This window comes from Neophocaena asiaeorientalis, unplaced genomic scaffold (genome assembly GCF_003031525.2).
Source record: "Neophocaena asiaeorientalis asiaeorientalis breed wild unplaced genomic scaffold, Neophocaena_asiaeorientalis_V1.1 scaffold407, whole genome shotgun sequence".
Classification (NCBI taxonomy): Eukaryota; Metazoa; Chordata; class Mammalia; order Artiodactyla; family Phocoenidae; genus Neophocaena; species Neophocaena asiaeorientalis.
Window position 1 is genome coordinate 1,266,132 of NW_020174060.1, and position 18,733 is coordinate 1,284,864.

An 18,733-nucleotide genomic window follows, 5' to 3' on the forward strand; every position below is an offset into this window, starting at 1 on the left:
CCGCCTCTGTCGGGATGGGCCCACTTTTGCCACAGTGAGAAATGAGCCTCGGGTCCTCAGTAGTGTGACCTCAAAAGGGACTGTGCTCATGGCACAGCCCCCCCACGCGGAAGGCAGCAGGCCCGGCCGCCTTCCCTACGAGGCCCCAGATCCGGCTGCTTACCTCTGCACCTGCACCGCCTCGGCTTTCTCTGCCTCTTGCCTCCAGCCCGCAGCTGCAGACAAAAGACCTCTGATCTGCCCGGAACCCTCTTAGGCAGAAGCCCTGAACTCTCACTCCCTTTGGTGGAAACTTCATCCCGTGGTCCCAGCGCGGCCTCAGGGAGGGGCTGGGAGAGGCAGGGAGCCCAGGCTGCGGATGAGCTTGGAGGTCCCGCCACACGCTTCATGCTTCCTTCCCTTCTGCCCAAACGCTGTGAAAGAAGGCCAGTCTCTCTGACTCCCGGCCTCCCACTCAGGCCTCAGCCCCTAATACGGCTTCTTTCCCTTCCCGGCTACCCGACCTGCTCTCTCGAAAATAACCAATGATTTCGAGGTCAAATGTCGAGGAACTGGCAGCAGCTGGACGGCCTCACAGCCGGCCTTCTCTCCCCATCTGGGAAGAGTGGGGGGCATCTGAGCCACACGGCACCCTCCCTCACCGACCGTACTCTTGCGATGGACGACAGATCACAGGCCAAGCTTGCTCCGTGGATCTCAGCCTCCCATCTGTTAAACAGCGTCACTTTCCCATGGAAGGTCCCTGTACCGGTTTCCTGCTGCCCGTACCAGGGCCCCACAAACCAGGTACATCAGAAATGGGTTCCCTCACGGTCCGAAATCGAGGTGTCAGCAGGGCCGTGCCCCTTCCTCGCCTCTTCCTGCTTCTGGTGGTTGCTGGCAACCCTGGGGTCGTAGACCCATCACTCCGGTCTCTACCTCTGTCATCACGTGGTGCTCTCCCTGCGCGTCTCTGTGTTCCCATCACCATCTTCTCCTAAAGCACCAGTCATGATGGGTTAGGCGCCCACCCTACTCTGGTGTGACTTTATCTTAACTAATTACACCATCGATGAGTTCATTTCCAGATAAGGTCACAATCAGAGATGCTGGCGGGTAGGACTTCAACATATCTTTGTTGAGGGGACACTATTAAACCCATAACCGTTATTAGAAGGATTAAATGAAACTTGTGTGTCTTTAAAATCCACCTAACGTTGTCTGAAATCAGTGCTTTGTCTTGCTTAGTTCCCCCAACAAGCCCTGGCCTGATAACTTGCCTTGAATTCCTCCTACATGACCCCTGCATTCCTGACCCGCTAACTTGAAGCTGACCACGACCTTGTGGGCTGGGGTCAGGTGCCTTCCTAACATTGGAGGACGATTCTTTCCATGATGGTCTGAGTGTCCGATGTGTGCAGAGCCCACGGGCAGCCAATGCACCTGCAGGAACTGTACCGAGCGGGAATTTCACACTCAACTTCATCTCCTTCTGTGACGCCACGTGAGTAGCAGTACGACGGCAAACCCAAACGGAGCACCCAGCCTACACCGACATCTTCTGGAAAGAAGCGAGATTCTGTCATCACCTCTCACACAAGCTCAGCGGAGGGTGGGGAAGCGGCGGGCTGAACCCCGGAAGGCTTTGTTCTCGAATATCACTCATGCAAACAACAGCATGTGTCAAAATCCATCTCCTTTTTCTGGGGGTGGGAAGGAGCTCGCAGGAAAGCTCTCGTCAACAGCAGACCTTCTGGAGGAAGTGATGGTGGGTGGGACACTGGGAGAGGGGAGGGGGGAGGGGAGAAGTGAGGCCCACACGAAACACACTTTCCAGAAAATCGTCTCCTCCTCCCAGTGTCAGGAATTTTCACCCTTTGGGTGGTTTGCATTTGATTCTCTTCTAAGCCAGGTCTCTGCGGGTTGTCTGCGGGCAGTGTCGGAGTAGCTGCAGCCCAGATGCTCGCTAACCCCCATCTGTAGCATCCCCAGGACCAGGAGCGCAGCCGAGCCTCTGCTGGACACAGACTCTGAGATGAAACAGGCACAGGGAAAGGAAAGGGCCCAGGATTTCCCTGAGAACCTCGGGCTGACCAGAGAGCCAGTGGACTGGCTTAGAATAGCTAGCGTTTGGCCAGTGGTGCCCCAGGGCGGCCAGGCCTGTTAGAGAGATGGAAAAGCTCCTGCATTGGGTGGGTGAGAGCCACGGCCAGAGACCTCCTGCCCCTCCTGAGACGTCCAGCAAAACGGTTACCCTAAAAGGTAACCCACAGGACAAGGTGCCTCTAGTGCTAAAGCCAGGACCTCCCTCTGTCCCCAGGGGTCTGGTGATGGGCCTTATTTTGAGTATCATCAGGTTAGACAGCCACGGAGGAGAAGGGACAGACCTGCGTGGGCACTGATGCCTCCGTGTGTTCGGCAAGTCAGGGGTCAACCCTACGGAGCCACACTGGGATGGGCAGGGTGTCCTGCAGTCCTCCGTGGCCTGACTCTAATCACTGGGACACAGAGGGAGAAAAAGAGGAAGAAGGATCTAAGTTGAAAACATATTCTCTATTAAAGTGTTTCACCCTCCACACTACACTAGGAGTCGAAGCAGAAAAACCACTAACTGTCTCCAAACCTCACCGTGTGGTTGGCGAGGTCCCGTCAGAAGGACACTGCTTCGTACCGAGGGCAGAGGGAGGTGAGTTAGCTGCTGCGGCCCACACGGTGAGCTGAGCTGAAGGTGGAGCCCCGGTCGGCCTCGGGCACCGTGGTTAAGTCCGTGCCACACCTCCGCCCAGACTCACGGTTGTGCATTTCTACCAACACGGCTTCATCCTCAACTTCTGACCCCAAACATTACTGGCCCAAAGAGATCTCTTTACAGAGAGAAAATCTGACTTCCAAAGACCAAACCTGCCCGTCACCAAGAATATTAGAGGATAGATATGGCTGTGAAGGCAATTCTCGAAGAAGACTTTCACAAATAGGAGATATGATTGTTCCTCATCGCGGAAGGAAGAATAAATGGTCCAGCGTTTGCACAGAGATGAGCTTCCTCCCCGTCTTGCCATGCCCGAGGGGCTCAGATGAGGGGGGTCAGGCCTGGTCGTCTTTCGCATCAGCCACACCCCAGCCCCGCTGCTCGAGTCACCACCTGACCACCCTGTCACGCTTCCAGTGCTCTTCCCGGAAGGAAGCAGCCCCCTCGGAGCCTGAGTCACCAGGGCTAGAAAATCCTTCTTTGGGACTAAGCCAAAACAAGGTCTTTGCTTCTGAGGGAAACGTAAGCGCTCCCGAGAGAAACATCTCCCTTTGAACAAGATGTGTACTTCTCTGTCCTCCCGAAAGTCTGAACAACAGCCTGGGAGAGAAAACCCTGACCCCCCACCCCACCCCCGGAAGAAGACAGAATTCTACAAATGTCCGGGAAGCTGAAATCTGGGATAAAATGACTAACCTTGAAGTGTTCGTCGGGTGAGGGAACTGACGTGTTCTCAACTCCCTGTCGAGCAAGGCTGTACACAGACCCTGTGAACCTTGCCCAGTTCCAGAAGCATATTCAGGGAAGTCCAAGTTATGTTCTTGAAATTCACAGGCTGCCTCATTCCACAGAGGAATTAAGGTACTTTACAAGGAGATACAGGACACACCTGGATACTCTAGGTTAACAGCAGGCAGAACTGACGCCCTGACAGGCCGCCCCTCCGCCATGGGGCACGTGACCTGGGGAGGAGGGTCTCACGTGTACAGACCACCTGAAACCATCCACCTGGCTGGGCCCACACCCGTGGCCACCCCGTGGCTCCCCTGGCTGTGGCTGGAGGATGATCTGAGCGCTCCTAGGCATTCCTGTGCTGAATTTATTCCAGGAGACAGCAGGCCCCGCGCCAGCAGAGGCCGGGAGGAAGGTCCCGGGGACCCTGAGCTCAGGGGAGGCCCTCCCGCCCGTGTCCGTGGCTGCTAGAAGGCACTGGGAAAGCACGGACTCCCTGGAAGCACCAAGCAGGACAAGTGCTTGTTTGTCCAGGTACAGGGCTTGTAGGGGCCTGGGCGGGAGGATGGAAGGGGGAATCAGACAGGCCTGTCGGGAGCCACATGGGGTCTGATGCTAACCTTCTCGGGGGGGAAAGGATGAGGCCTGGTGGTGGGCGGATGTCCATGAAAAGTAGGAGCAGCTTGAGGGCTGCACACAGCAGGAACCGGGAGTGAGGTGCGGGCGCCCTCTCGTGTGAAGGTCGGCGGGAAACCTCTGCTGGAGGAGCCCCCGACTTTGGCTGGGGAAGGAGCTTTCGTTCCTTTGGTTTTTTTCTGAGCTTTGCTGCATTTATCTGGCCTGCAAGCATGCGCAATGCCTTGTATTCGGAGCTGGAGGAAGCCTCGCACAGTAGGGCACTGTAGGTAAAAGCGGCCACCACGTGAGTTCAAATCCTGCTTCTGCCACTTAGCAGTGCGGCCTCTGCTCAGGGACTTAGCCCCTCTGGGCCTCAGTTTCTGCTTTGATGAAAATGGTCAAAATCTGACGTCACGGAGTTTTTATGCAGATTTAAATAACGAGCGATGTTAACACATCAGGGAAACTTGTGTTTTAAGTGCAGACTCCTGGAACTCCAGTACGGAGCCCGCCAGTCTGGGCGGCAGGAGCAGCCGCTGGAGGTAACAGGGGGCCTTTTCTTAGTGCTTCCAAGACTTGCGCACACAAATGACTTCCCACTCCACCCGCTCGGCAGGTGGGTCTTAACACAGTACGCACGGGAAACGGAATAAACTATTAAGCCGGGACGTGAGGGGCCAGGGAACGTTTGTGGTTACAGGAGGGAAACGAGGTTAAGGACATCTTTTAAGGAAAAGTTAGGAAAGAAATAGTATGGTGAGAAATAAAGGGCCAAGTATGGGTATTTTCAATCACCCCTGGAGCCTCTCTTCTGTCACCATTTCCCTACATCTGGCTCTGATAGAGAGCAGGCAAATACGGGTTATGCAAACAGAGACAGGGTATCACTGAGCTGGGAGGGATTTGCGCGCCCAGAGAACTGACAAGGATCCTCCTTTCAAACCCTGGAGGACCGGCAGGGGTGGGACTGGGGAGGTGGTGGGATGGTGGTGTTTGCTGGTAGCTACGCTTTTGCATGAATCCAAGGAGAGCCTCTGGGCCTGCGGTCTCTCAACAGAGCAGCTCATCCGGAGAGGCCGTGCTTCCCCGTGGGTGTGTCCCAGCACCCGGAGTAGAAGTCTCCCTGGAGAAGGTGCCCCCCTCGCCCACGTGGAGGTGCATGGTCACCTGTCTCCTGGAGTCGGCGGCTGCCAGGCTGCAGAACGGCCTCACAGTCATCGTGCTGGGATGCTGGATGCCGCTGGACGCTGTGCGCAGGCGACGTGATTGTGGCCCGCCTGGCCGCCTCCCGGTTCTGTCTGCAAGGGATGGCCCTCCAGAACCAACCAATTTGGAAAATTGGTTCCAAATTTTATTTCAGAATCTGCTGGAGCTTCATCAACACTCTCACTTTCTGGCCGACCAGCTGGCTTGCTGTCTTCTACCGTGTGAAGATAGCATCCTTCTCTCACCCCATCTTCTTCTGGCTTAAGTGCAGGGTTTCTCGGTCAGTGCCCGGGCTGCTGCTGGGCTCCCTGATCCTGTCTGGTCTGACATCATCGTCAGCCACCGAGAAGTCAATTCTTGTGCAGACGGTTGCCACCCAGAGTTCCCATGGAAACGACACCCTGGCTGGTAGAATACAGACCGTCTCTTTGCGCTTTTTTTCTACCTCACGCAATTACCATGCGGTCAGTTCCATTCCTCCTGCTCCTGGCGTCCAGCCTCTCGCTCGTGTTCTCGCTGCGCCGGCACTTGGGGCAGATGAGGGACCACAGACCCGGCCCGAGTGATCCCAGCACCTGGGCTCACACTGTGGCCCGGAAGTCACTTGCCTTCTTTTTCATCATATTTCCTGTGCCTGAAAATTGTCCTTGTGAACATCCCAACCTTCCAGAAGCACCGGCACTGGGCCTGGGAAGCGGTGACCTACGCCGGCATCTGTCTGCACTCCAGCATCTTGGTGCACAGCAGCCCCAAGCCGAGAAAGGCCCCGAAGAAGAGGCTTCGGCGAGCCCTGGGCAAGGAGCGGTTTGTCTTGAGTTACCGGTATCAATAACCTCTGTCACTGGACAAGCCCACGGGTGGCAAGAATGCACAAGGTTTGGGGCTCTGTCCTTCTCTCTCTTCATTTCCTGCTTTTTTGCCTACCCTTCGTATGACCCCATTAATTCTTTTTCCATCCCTCTCTGTTTCTGCCAACCGTTCCAGCGGTCCTGGTCTCTGGTCTGCGTCCCAAGCCACCTTGGACTAGGATGGTGGCCGCATTTCCTCACAGGCCTTTCTCACTGTCTACACAAGCAGCCCTAATAATATTCTCCCAGCTTCATTTTGGTCCGTTCTCCCTTTACAGAGACCTATAATGGTTGTCAGCCGTCTCTGTGGTCAACCTAAAGTTTTGTTTCTTTTTAAATGATGACGTAGGTTGTCCTCATACCCTCCCCCCACCATCAACTGGCCTCCTCGTCCCTGCTGTGCTCTCAGAGCCCAGTCTCTCTACTTCAGCCCAGGAAAGCTTCTTTCTGTCTCCCCGTATGCTCTTCCCTGCAGCCTGTGGTCTTTTGGCCCATCTGGAACTTCCTTCTGTCCTCTCTCTGCTGTTCTTTGCCGTTCCCCTCTTTTGCGCCCTGCTTAAGACCAGTTCCACCCGTGGAGCCTTTTCAGTTGGGTCCCATGAGAGTCTGAGGGCGTATATGGGTTTTGTGCCATTACAGGTCCTGTCCTCGATTCTGTGTGTTTGCTGTATGTTGCGTTAAAAGGAATTGTCCGATGTGGAAATGCTTTTAGGTATTGGCCAACAGAAGATGGAGAAAGCAAAAAAAGTAAATTTGCTACAGTTCTTAGTTTTGAGAATCTTGCTTTTCCTGTCCGCTCGCCCAGGAAGTGGACCCTGCATGCGGACACCTAGGAGATTGGTCTCCAAATTAACCTGGGATGCAGATTAGTTAGCAACCCAGAGTGTGTGCAAAATGGTCCACAGGATGTGGAAAGAAAAGTGTGGCAACTTTAATTTCTCTTTATTTTGATCTCTTCCTTTAAATTAATTTTTTGGTGTGTTTTATGATGTACATAATGTATTCGTAGAGTATTACAAGCACGTAAGTAAAATAAAGGAATATGCATATGGCAGAGAAAAACAATGCTCACGTCAGATGCACTTCGAACGTGCATAGCAGACACTGATTATTGTCAATGATTAGGGAGCAAAGCTTAGTAACGTGAACTTCAGTCCTTCTTGAGGTCCTGCCTTGCTGACCACGCAAGATTGTTTTTGCTTTTAAAAAGACTTTCATCTTATTATTTGCAGTTCAAGAACATACTGACGTGCACTTCCCTTTCCTCATCTACAAAGGCAAAGTCATCCTCAATCAAGTTGTAAAAAATCTTTTGGAGATAAGATTTGCTGTTTTCTGGAAGCTTCTACTGCCACATGGTCACGTAAGACTTCTTGGGAACTAGACAAGGCGTAAACATGTTCTACTTTGTGGGTCACGTGGTCTCGGACAGCTCAACAGCTCAAGTCTGCTGCTACGTGTGAAAACAGCCTCAGGGGAAAGAAACAAGGGCGTGACTGTGTCTCAGTGATTCATGTACACAAATTAATAAAGGATTCAGGCTGGATTTTGTCCCAGGCTGGAGTATGCCGACCACTGTATTAGACGAGGAGGCTGTATAGAAGATTATTGCTTCAATTGGAGTGGTTGACCCTGATCCCCTAAGGGAATTAGGTTTGCTTCTAACAGCGGGCCTGGGAGGAGTGTGACGAAAACCCCAGAGTCCCCAAGACATGTCTTGAATCAACACGCCACTGGGCCCGGAGACCAGAGGAAGGCTACAGCCACTCCATACAAGCAGCCCCTCCAAGAGGTAGGGTCCTTCTAGAACAAAGGGCTGGTTTTCCTCCCTGGGCAAAGAACACCAGCCAGCCTAGGTACGTGGTGGTCCTGGGACCAGACACAGCATTTGGAACTGTAGCCTCCATCAGTATTACCTCTCTTGTTCTTGAAGTGTCTGAAGACTGAATTATCTCCTTTTCCTTTATTTCCCTTTGAAAATGACTGTGCTCAGAATTTCTGTCTTCCCTCTTTCTTTCCCCTAATACTAGAAGGCAGTGTTTACCAAGCTTGAGTGTCACCCGGGGGGTTGGCTGCACCTTTAGATTCTATGTCATCGTGTAGGCTGAAAGTCACCGGATAGAAGGACACGGTGCACACAGCACTGGAGGAGAAATGGGAATTTCACTACTTTAAGATGGGGGACTCCGTCCGTCACGCTGACATCCTTAGTGGTGACGCCTGGACATGACGCTGGGGAAGCAGCGAGGACTCTTACCACTGTGTGTAGGGTGACTGGACCGAGTTCAATGAGGGAATCTTCGTAAAAGTGGGAGGCTGTGTATGCACACATGCTGGGCGGTGGACGAGGAGGGTGGTACGGGTGCCTGCAGAGCTGCCAACTGCGCCTCTTGTCCAGGAACTTCTGCTCACTTCCTGGGTGGCTTCTTGGTTACTTTGCTTTTGCTGCACCATCCTGCCTCCCAGCCCCCCAGTAACCGATTGGTTCAGAGATCCCAACTGGGCTAATCAGAGATCCTATAATGAGGAAGCTGGAATGGTAAATGGAGAGACACGAAGACTAGGAAATCTCTGGATCTCCATGAATTCTTGCTGCCGAGCCCCCCAGAACCAGCCTGGTTCCTTCCCTTCCTGAGTCCTGAGCGTTCAGCTCTTCTTTGAATCCTGTAAATACACCCAAATCCTTCCAATAAATTGTCTTCCTTGTTTTAAAAAAAAGAGGGGGGGGGAAGTAAAAGGATGGGGACCAAAAATGGATTCAGAAACCAGGCTAGAAATGTATCCCTTAATGCCCCTCATACACATTTGGTTCTAAGATTTCCAGCAGGCTATGCAGACAGGGAAAATTGGGTCGTTACGTGATCAGTGTCTATCATAGACAAAAACAATCGAGTTGCTCAGAAGTACAGCTATTCTTGGTACCGAGACAGGAGATTTCTCCCAGGGGGCTCGTGTGACAAGTGGCATCTTCACGACATCCTTCCAACGGACACAGTGGGTTTCATAGGCAGCTGCTTACCCGGACCCTCCATACAGGTCGCTGCCGTTACTCTCAAGCTCAATCTTGTGAAATCAGTTCTGGGGCAGCGGGAGCAATGTAGTCTGGGCACGTTGACCCGGGCGTAGATTCAGGCAGGAAAAGCAGATAGATTGTATACCCTCCGCGCAAGCCTCAAAGCAAGCCCAGTGAAAACATCAGGTGGCTAGGACCTGAGGGGAGAACCCCGTGGAGTAGAGCACACACGCCGCCTGGACACAGACTCAGACCTTCCTGCTTCATCATCGGGCTGGGCAGGGTTGGTTTCCCACGTCCTCGGGGAAAGTCAAGGACCTGGGCTCGGTGATTCAAGGGCAACACAACAGCACGGGCTACCGTCCTGGATCCAGGCCCACCCTGGTCTGAACACCCGCTCCCAGACAGCTTCTCTGAAGAAGCCGAGCCCCCGCCCTGACCTAATCAACGCATGTCTTTACAAGAAGCCCCAGTCACTCCGCGGTCTTCTTGAGCCCCGCCTACGGCTACCCAGCCAGACAGCAGAGAAGCCTTAACAGGCTACACTTGTGGCACAGCACCTAACAAGACACACCTTCGCAGCTGGGTGCTTTCTAGCACACTGAATGGGCTTTAAAAACACTGACCGGAAAAGGGCAGCACGGACTCCTGCTTCCCGGGAAGCTGAACATCTGGTCCATCTTCAGGACCCAGCATCCCACCTGCTGGCTCCCCCAGACCTCCCAGACTGCCCCTTTCTGCCTTCAGGAATGACCCTGGTCCTGGGACTTCCCTGCTGGTCCAGTGGTTAAGACTCTGTGCTTCCACTGTAGGGGGCATGGGTTCCATCCCTGGTCAGGGAACTAAGATCCCACATGCCGTGCAGCACAGCCAAAAAAACACCAAGAGATGACCCTGGTCTTAACAGAATGACCACCCTACACCCACAAGTCCTGCACCTCCCCAGCCAGGGACATGAATTGCAGATCTTGGCTTTTCAATGTAACCTGTGTCCCCCCCGACCCTGCCAAATTCATGTCCTTCCAGGAACCACAGAAAGCGAACTTATTTGGAAATAGGGTCATTGCAGATGTAATTAGTAGTTAGGAGGAGGTCATCCTGAAGTAGCGTGGCCCTCAATCCAAAATGACCGTTGTCCTTAGAAGAAGAGGAGACGCAGAAGCACAAAGACACAGACACAGACACACGGCGGGAGAGGGCCATGTGACAGTGACGGTGGACGCAGAGACTGGCATGCTGCTTCCACAAGCCAAGGAGCACCCAGGACCACCAGCAACACTAGGAGCTAAGAGAAAGGCCTGGAACAGATTCTCCCCTAGACTCTTCGGAGGGACCATGGCCCTGCTGACGTCTTGATTTTGGTTTCTGGCCTCTGGAACCGAGAGAATAAATTTCTGTTGTTTAAGCCACCCAGTTTGGGGTGCTTTGTAATGGCTGCCCCAGGAAATTCATATAACCTAGATCTGTTGTAAGCAACCCAGGCACAATGCCACCTGTGGGGAAACAGGACACCTGGTGAAGGTCTGGTCTAACATCCCCTCCCCTCTAAGAGGTGGTGCGTGATGGCATATTTGAGAATTTCAGGGTCCCTGTCCAGGGAACTGGGGATGCTCTCTAGGGTGTTGGGATGTCAGTGCTAGGACACACCTCCCTATCTGGCTTCATATCTAAGTTCCTAACTGCACGTCACCCGTACTGTCTGTGTGAGGACCACCTTGTCCTGTGACATTTGTACACTTACACATGAGTTCAGGCATCATGGGGATGCCTTTAGGGGTGCTAGGAACGATACCCCAAACCACCGAAAAAAATTAAAGAAGAAAGCTCCCCACCCTTTCCTTACAAGTCACCCTTTTCCTTACAAGTCACGGAGACTGAAACTGGACTTGGGCTGGCCTTGCAGATAGAGTAATAGCTCCAGCCTACAGGTCCTCTTGCAAATACAACCCGGAGAGAAAGGAGGCGCGATGCCCAAGGGCAAGCTTGTTTTCCAAATCACTGCATTCTTCCATAGCAACTTCCTATGTCATCAGAAAGAGTCGTAAAGAGGAGGGAGATGCACTAAGACATGGGAAAGGTGAAAATAAACTCCATCTACTTTATGGTTTCCCTGGTATATTTCTAGATACGATCAACGGTGCTCAGTGGAGAATATTTTATCCTTAGATCACAAATACTCATGAGCCTAAAGAACTCTCTCTGAAACACACATCTGCTTCCCCTGTTTCTGTAACAAATCAACCCCACCTACCCAGAGCCTGAGACAGAAAAAGTCAGGATGTGCCAGAAACAGGTTCACTCAAATCCCCCCAAATGCCAAGCCGTAAGCACTGGGGGCCACACAGGGCAGATCAAAGAAAGGGCTGGGCCGTCTGGCCCCAGGCGTGGGCCGCTGATTTCCAGAGAAGGCTGGAGGCTAGCGTTCCACGTGGCTGTCCTCACAGCCATACTGTGAGTATCGGGGTACTTACATTAACCCCACAAGCCACGCCATACTGGGTGGATTAGTGCAGGAATAAAGCGACAGGTGGAAACACGCTGCGCTGGAGGTAAATTTGTTCCTGGGGGACAGACCAGACGCACATACTCAGCACCGTCAGTGACAGCCACCCGGCCAGCTTTGGTGTCCCTGCAGGTGGCACCGCGGCCAAGCGGCTGTGAGCAGCCCCCTGGCAGCCCTGCACCCACCTGAACAATAGCCATCAGTGCCTTACTTTTTCTGGAGCGGGAGAAGAACCGGATGCCCCCGGGCGAGGTAGACGGGTTGGAGTTGGGGGAAGATTCTTTGGACGAGGAACGGAAGATCCCGCTGAAGCTCATGCGGCGGGGGGAGCGCGGCGGGGACTCCTGGTAGGAGAACGGGAACACTGTTTTGGGGGAGCCGGGGCTGGTCTTGGGCCTCACGGGAGCAGACACGGGGCTGGAGGGCCGGTGCTGGGGGCCTCTGGAGAAGAAGCCTTTGGAGGGGCTGCCTGAGCCGAAGGGGCTGTCCACCTGCAGACAGACAAGACAGACGGACGGACAGGTGAGGTCACTCAGAGCCCGTGAGGACCTGTCCCTGTCGTGCCTGCCCTCCCACTGTCCCCCATCATCCAGCTGCTGCCACGACACCCGGCCCGAGAAACAGCCCCACGCTCTTCCACAGACAGAGGCGGCCCAGGGGAAGGACCAGACCCCGGGACGACCCACCCACAGGCCGGGCCGCAGTATCCAGGAGCCCACTGGCCTCCACCCAGTTCTCTGGAAGGGTCTTCTGGAGGTGGGGGAGGACAGCCACGCAGCCGAGAAGGCTCGAAACACGGCACCTCCCCCCTTCGTCCTATTTGCAGCCCTGTCTCCTGGCCTTCACTCCTCAAGACCTCGTGCCTGTCCTGCTCGAAGTCTGACTACAGATCTGATCTCTCTGATCTGAAAGACAGTGGGCCCAGGGCTCCATCCTGAGGGGACCCTGGCGTGGGAAGTGATGAGGTTTTCAGCTCCAAGCAGCTTCGGCGCTGGAGTAATGGGGGTTGCAGGCAGAGGCCGGGAAGAAAGCGAACAAGGCTGCAAAGCTCTGAGGCTCACTTCGGCGATGGCTTGAAATTGTAGTGATGGTTTCAAAACTTACTGGCCTCCATATTTAAGCCAAGGCACACAACTCACAGACTCAGGGGATTTTGAACGTGTCCTGCTGGTGGGTGTAGCAGCTGGCACTCCCATCTGAGTGCCTGGGCCTGACCCGCTCGCCTCTGGGCCACCCTGGAGGTTATGTAGACTTCCTAAGCCTCCGTCTCCTCCTGCGTGAAATGAGGGGCCGTACCTGCCCCTCAGGGCCGTCTGAAGGGGCATCGGTCAGACCTGACGCACAGGAATTGGACTCTATATGTGACCTGCTGCCGTCCCGTGGGTAAGCCTGCGACACAGGAGCCAGAAGGGCCTCGGGGCCCACCCAGCTCTGCAGCAGAAAAGGAAAAAACGACGTGTCCCCTGGGCTCTGGGGCAAGCATGAGGCCTGGCAGGGGTCGTGCAGCACACGGAGACCCTGGGCTCCGCACGGCAGGTGACGACCGGTGCACTGCGCACAGGGCAGAGGCAGCCTCCGTGCCTCTATCCACTGGGGTGCCTGCCTGGACCCAGGACCCCTGTGAGCTCCTCCACCACTAGAGGGAGCCCCCGAGCTGGGCTTGAAGTCCCTTAAAGGAAGTGATGCCCTGTGGGGACCCTCAACCGCACGCCCCTTTCTCCCTGAGACCCTCCACCCTGCGTTAAAGGACCAGTGTGGCCATGGCAGGGAGGGGTGCAGAGGCTGGCCCCGTGCCAGTCCCCTCGCCAAGTGGGAATCTGAGGCAGAGGCCGAGCTTCCCCAGAGCCATATAACTCAGGCTCTCCTCCTTATGGAGAAGTTCAGGGTTTTCTTTTGCTAACCATTTGGTGTGAATAGCATTTAGATTCTCTGCCTCTAGAGCATTGGGTTCAGCCACTACCAACCCGCCTATGGGACTCAGGCTTTCTGGGGCTTTTCTGCATCCTAAGAGTAGTGAACACAGAGCTTTTGGAGCAGCGGGCGGCGTGCGCCTGTGGACGTGGGGGTGGGGCGTAGGGACAGCAGGCCCAGGGGTGGAGGAAGACCCCACGGCAGGGTGGTACGTGTCAGGGTTCGGGACAAAGATACAGGAGTCTGAATCCCAGCTCAGTTTCCAGCAGTGACAAGTGACCTACGTGTCAGTGTTCTCATGTATCCAATGGGGACACTAGGCCGACTTGCAGGGTCGTCAAGATGACAGGATATACACAAGGGAAGCACCTGCCACACAGGTACACAGCAGGTACGTGTACATGACGGTACACAGCAGGTACGTCTGGGAGGTCAGCCCTCACCGTCACGAATTCGCTACAAAGAGACCCTTGGTAGACGTGGAGAGTCGGGGAGGCTGGGCTGATTTACGGAAAGACTCCACGTGGGGTGAGAACCTGACCCTCCTTTGAGGGAGAACCACAGAGCTCTTCAGCACGGGGGCGGGGGGGACACGGTCATTTAGGGCAGACGTTCTAGTGGCCTGTCACCATCACCCTCTGGGTGCCGCTGAGCCCGGAGCTCAGAGAGGGCGCTGGCTGGAGGCTGAGGGAAGGCCCCAAAGCTGGTGAGTGGTGGGCGGGACCTCAGGCCCACGGCCTTGACCCTCACGCCATTCACCTCCCGAGAAAAGCAGAAACGGCCACGTGAAACGCAAGAGGAGTCAAGGTCAAGCTTGAAGGCAGAGGGAGGGAGTCACAGTAGGAGGCCAGCCCCGCTGCTGCCCCATCCCCTCCACACTGCACGGTGAGCTCTGCCTAGGGAGGAGGCATTGCTGAGCAAAGCTGACGCTCACTGCACGCAGGGAACAAGATGTGGGCAAGGATGGGGTCCCCGCGAGACCCTGGAGAACAGCAGGCAAGACAGGGCTGCTCTGAGAGTGGCCCAGACGGGGAGAGATTTTAGAGGGAGACACTGCCCATCACGGGGCCCTGAAGCAGGGAAGGCGCTGAAAGCCGACGGGCTGTGGACGGGCCGATGGGCAGAGGTGTCCCAGGGTCGGGGGGGAGAGAGGAGCTGGAGCCGGGAGGACAGACAGACAGCCACTCACTTGGGCCACCGCGGACGGGTCACCGGGGCAGGTTGAGCCACATGGCAGTCTCGAAGGGCCTGGGTGCCGGTTTGAACCTTACCTGGCGGGCAAGGGGAGCCCTAGGAATCTCCGACTGGGACTGATTCCAATTCCGGGCTCAGAATTGCAGGCCAAAAGGGCCAGGCACTCAGCCATCGGGCTTCAGGTGGGGGATCCAGAAAGCAGGCCCTCTCCCCACACGGCCAGACAGTGGTGGCTGTGGCCCATCCCGGCCTTGTCCCCCGTGTCTCCCGCCCTGACCCTGGCGAGGGGGCGGTGGCGCTGGGCCCCTGGGTCTGCTTCCTGTAGGTTGGGAGGGGTGGCGTGGGTATCGGCATGATCACAGCCATTGGGGACAGAGCCCGTGCCTCTTAGCAAGCTGCAGTAAATTGACACCTTGCTAAACGTAAGGGCACGTCTCCCGAGGCGTGAACGTGAACGAAGGGCCCAGAGCCTCCCGAGTGCCTGCCGGCTCTGCAGAGCTATGTGGCGGGCTCTCAGGCCTCCGCGAGCAGAGCTTCCAGGCCCACCTCTGTCTGCCACTGCAGGGAGGGCCGCGGGGGCCAGGGCCAGGCCACCCGGTGCTTGGTCTCAGCCCCGAGGATGCAGGAAAGCGAAGAGGAGGGTTGCACGTGTGAAGGTGAGCGAGGGGTCCGCGGGGCTGGCCTTGACGGTGACTGACAGCTGGGCACCGGGCATCCCTTGGGAGCCTGAGGGAAATGGGTGTGGGTGAAGGGGTTAAAGGTGAAGGGCGCCAGGAAAGGGGGGCCGAGTTGGACAAAACCTCGAGGTGAGGGTCTGTGGAGCCCGACTCAGGCTGGGGAGGTGTGGAGGCTGTGCCTGGGATGCAGGACACGGCCAGTGCCCTCGGGGCCAGTGTGCTAATGGTGCGTGGCTCCGGTCTGAGTCCCTGTGTGCTCCAGACAGAAAGGGGCTGGCGTTCTCCGCAGAGGGAATGGAGGAACAGTGCACACGGCCAGCAGTGGACAAGAGGCCCCGAGCCACGTCTAAGGCCTGGCCAGATGCCACGTTCCCGACGGCTCAGGTAAATGGGTCATGGGTGCACCCCTTCACGGTGCTCCGAAGTGGGGGGTGTCCTGAGGCCACGCCTGCGTTCCCAGACTGTCCCTGAGCACGTGTCCCAGGCCAGTCACTGCTCTACGTCTGCTCCATCGACAAGCTCATTGAATCCTCATAAGGAAAGGTGAGCACCGCCACGAGCCCGGGTTTGCCGATGGGGAGACAGGTTCACAGAGAATATCTTGTCCCGGGTCACACAGAAGGGAAGCTGCCAGGAAAAATGAACAAAGGAGCCGGGCTCCCCATCCCAGGATCAAGGGACACAGACAGGAAAACCTGTGGGCATCTGGGCATTCCACAGACTGCCCCAGACCAGGCCATGCTGGCTGACCCAGAGTGACCACAGTGGTGTTGAATGATCCCAGGGACGTCGATGGCACTGACCTACCTCCCAATGCTGGCCCGGGAGCTGCACACAGAGCTGTGCAGAGTCAAGGTGGCCATGAAGCTCTTGTACCGAGATGTGTTATGTAACACAGAGCTGCCTCCTCTGGGAACAGGGGAGCCAGGAGAGGGGACAGGTGGGAAGACCAGGCAGCTCCCATATCAACCGATGCTTGGGATCGCAGGGTTGGCATCATTGTTGGGTTTTTTTCGGCTGCGCTGCGTGGCTTGTGGGATCTTAGTTCCCTGACCAGGGATCGAATCCGTGCCCTCAGCAGTGAAAGCGTGGAGTCCTAACCACTGGACTGCCAGGGAAGTCCCAGGGCTGGCATCCTTGAGTCCAGAACACCCATAAAGGGGAGCTCAGCTGTGGCCCCTCCACTGAACTCTGAGTGTACCTAGATGGGAGAGGAGGCCGCCAAGTGTCCAGTCCACATTCAGCTTGGCAGTCCCTGAGGATTTTCAGTCCCCTAAGGAGATGGGGGTCTTAGTCACAGGGTACAAAGATGCGGAGATGATCCAGAAAGGGCAGAAAGCCTCCGTGAGGTACCTGTCCGGCCGAGGACACTTCCCTGCATGGCCTGCACCACTGGTCCCAGTTCAGGGTATCCAGACGCAGCGCAACGCACACCGGGCTGAGCGCCAAGAAACCCAGACTGAAGCCGGCTCAGTTATTAAGCAGCCCTGTGACTGTGGGAAAGTCTTTCCACCATCCTGAAGTCCAGTTCCTTCATTTAAAACCCAAGTGTAGGTGCTGCATGGGACCCCAGGACCTTTGCACAATCTAGGAAGGAAGTCCCAATAACGATGGAGATTCACATTTCCCATCAGCCTGGTGGGATGAGGGACGTGGAGCCTCCAGGGCCAAAGAATTCAGCCTAGCTCTTGTCTCTGCTCTCAGGCACTGCCCACGGCAGCCCCTCCCGAAGCCTCGGCCCACCAGCCGCCCCAGCCGTCCGCTGCACACTCACCCTGACCGCGGGCCACCTTGACCTCCCTTTGCTTGCCATGGCCAACCCACCCACCCCGGCATGCTCGGCTGCCTGCCCTTCACGGCTCCAGCTTCCTCTGGAGGAAAAACTGACCAGCGGGAGAGGGGAGAACGTGGGTTAAAGAGAGGAAAGGGAAAGGGGGACAGAGGACGACAGGGAGAGGAACGGGCAGGGAGAAGGGGCTCCTGTCTGCGGGGGAGACAGTTGGTCTCCACATCCCGATTTCACTAATGCTTTCAACCTCCTCTCTTCGCTAATCAGCTCCTCGGGCGCTCAGGGTGCTCAGCTCACTGTCCATCTTCGGCATCACCTCTGCCCTCTTTGGGGAGTCCCGTGGCCGCGGACGAGCCCAGAGGGAAGAGGAGAGAAGAGAAAGGAGTGAAGCCTGGCAGGTGTGAGGCTGAGCTCGGCAGCGGCCAGGTGCACGGGTGGGAGCGCAGGTCAGAGCACAGGTGGACACGTAGGTGGGAGCACAGGTGGATGTACAGGTGAGAGCACGGGTGGATGTGTCTTGGGTTCGCGCTGAGGGAGTTCTGCCTCAGTGGCACCTCAGGTGAGCCGTGAGAAGCTGTGAGGAAGGTGGCTTACCTTACGAGAAGGATGCTTTTCTGAACTCTCCAGGTCTCCATCCAGGAGCGGCATGGCAAAGGAACTCAGGTCCTAGGACGGAAAGAGAGCACGTGGTCAATGACCTGGACCCTCAGGTGCCCATCTGGCCTCGTCCAGGGCCACTCCTGGCTCTCCGTGTGTATCACCGCCCCCTCCCTGAGACTTCCTCGAATGTCAAGCCCCAGGGAGGACGCGGAGGGCCAACAAGGTGAAAGGAGGGGTGGAGACGTGCTGGCCCCCCTCGGAGATCCCGACCCACCTCCCTCCTCCCCTGGGGGGACGGGAAGGGCCCTTCCCTTCCCATCCCCCCAGGGGAAGGAGCAGGAAGAAGAGGCTGGGACCGCAGGGCAGGAGGAAGAGAGCAAGGGAGGAAAAGCAGAAAAGGGCGGGGGCAAAGCCCACCGCAGCGCTCAGGACTTCATTTCATGATGTGAATGTGGCCCAAGGAAGTGTGTCCTCCTGGAAAGATGGCAGGGCCGCATGGGAGGGCTGGCCGCTGGGGCAAAGCGGTCGGAAAGGCCTGATGACATCGTGGCCCAGAGAGATGGCCTTGGGGGGAGCAGCTCGCCAAAGACTCGTGGTGTCTAAAATGAAGTCATCACGTCACCCTCACCCTGCTCCCCTTTCCTCCTGTGTCTTGCCCGGTGGACACCTCCATGCCTGGGCAGGAACCGCACCTGGGCAGTCCTCCACCGGGAGAAGCTGCCTGCATCCCTAACCTTTTGGTTTTTTTCTTTTTTCCTTTTTTGTTGTGGTAAAATACATGTACACAAGGTTTACCATCTTAACCATTTTAAGGGCACAGTTCAGGGCAGTTAAGCCCATTCACGCTGCTGGGCAACTAACCTCCAGGGCCCTTCCCTCTGCAAACTGAAACCCCATATGCATTTGACAACCAC

General features: G+C 56.1%; 1 protein-coding gene across 3 annotated transcripts in view; it reads right to left on the reverse strand.

Moving 5' to 3' along the window:
- The window catches only part of PRKAG2 (protein kinase AMP-activated non-catalytic subunit gamma 2), a 275,589-nt gene that overhangs the window by 181,261 nt on the left and 75,595 nt on the right, over positions 1 to 18,733 (reverse strand). For 2 of the 3 annotated variants that reach the window (XM_024754453.1, XM_024754452.1), the window contains exons 2-3: positions 17,814 to 17,885; positions 11,860 to 12,139 (exon numbers count right to left, since the gene is read on the reverse strand). In XM_024754453.1, the coding sequence (XP_024610221.1) occupies positions 11,860 to 12,139; positions 17,814 to 17,885 (352 nt within the window). The other variant, XM_024754455.1, reaches the window with a different exon arrangement.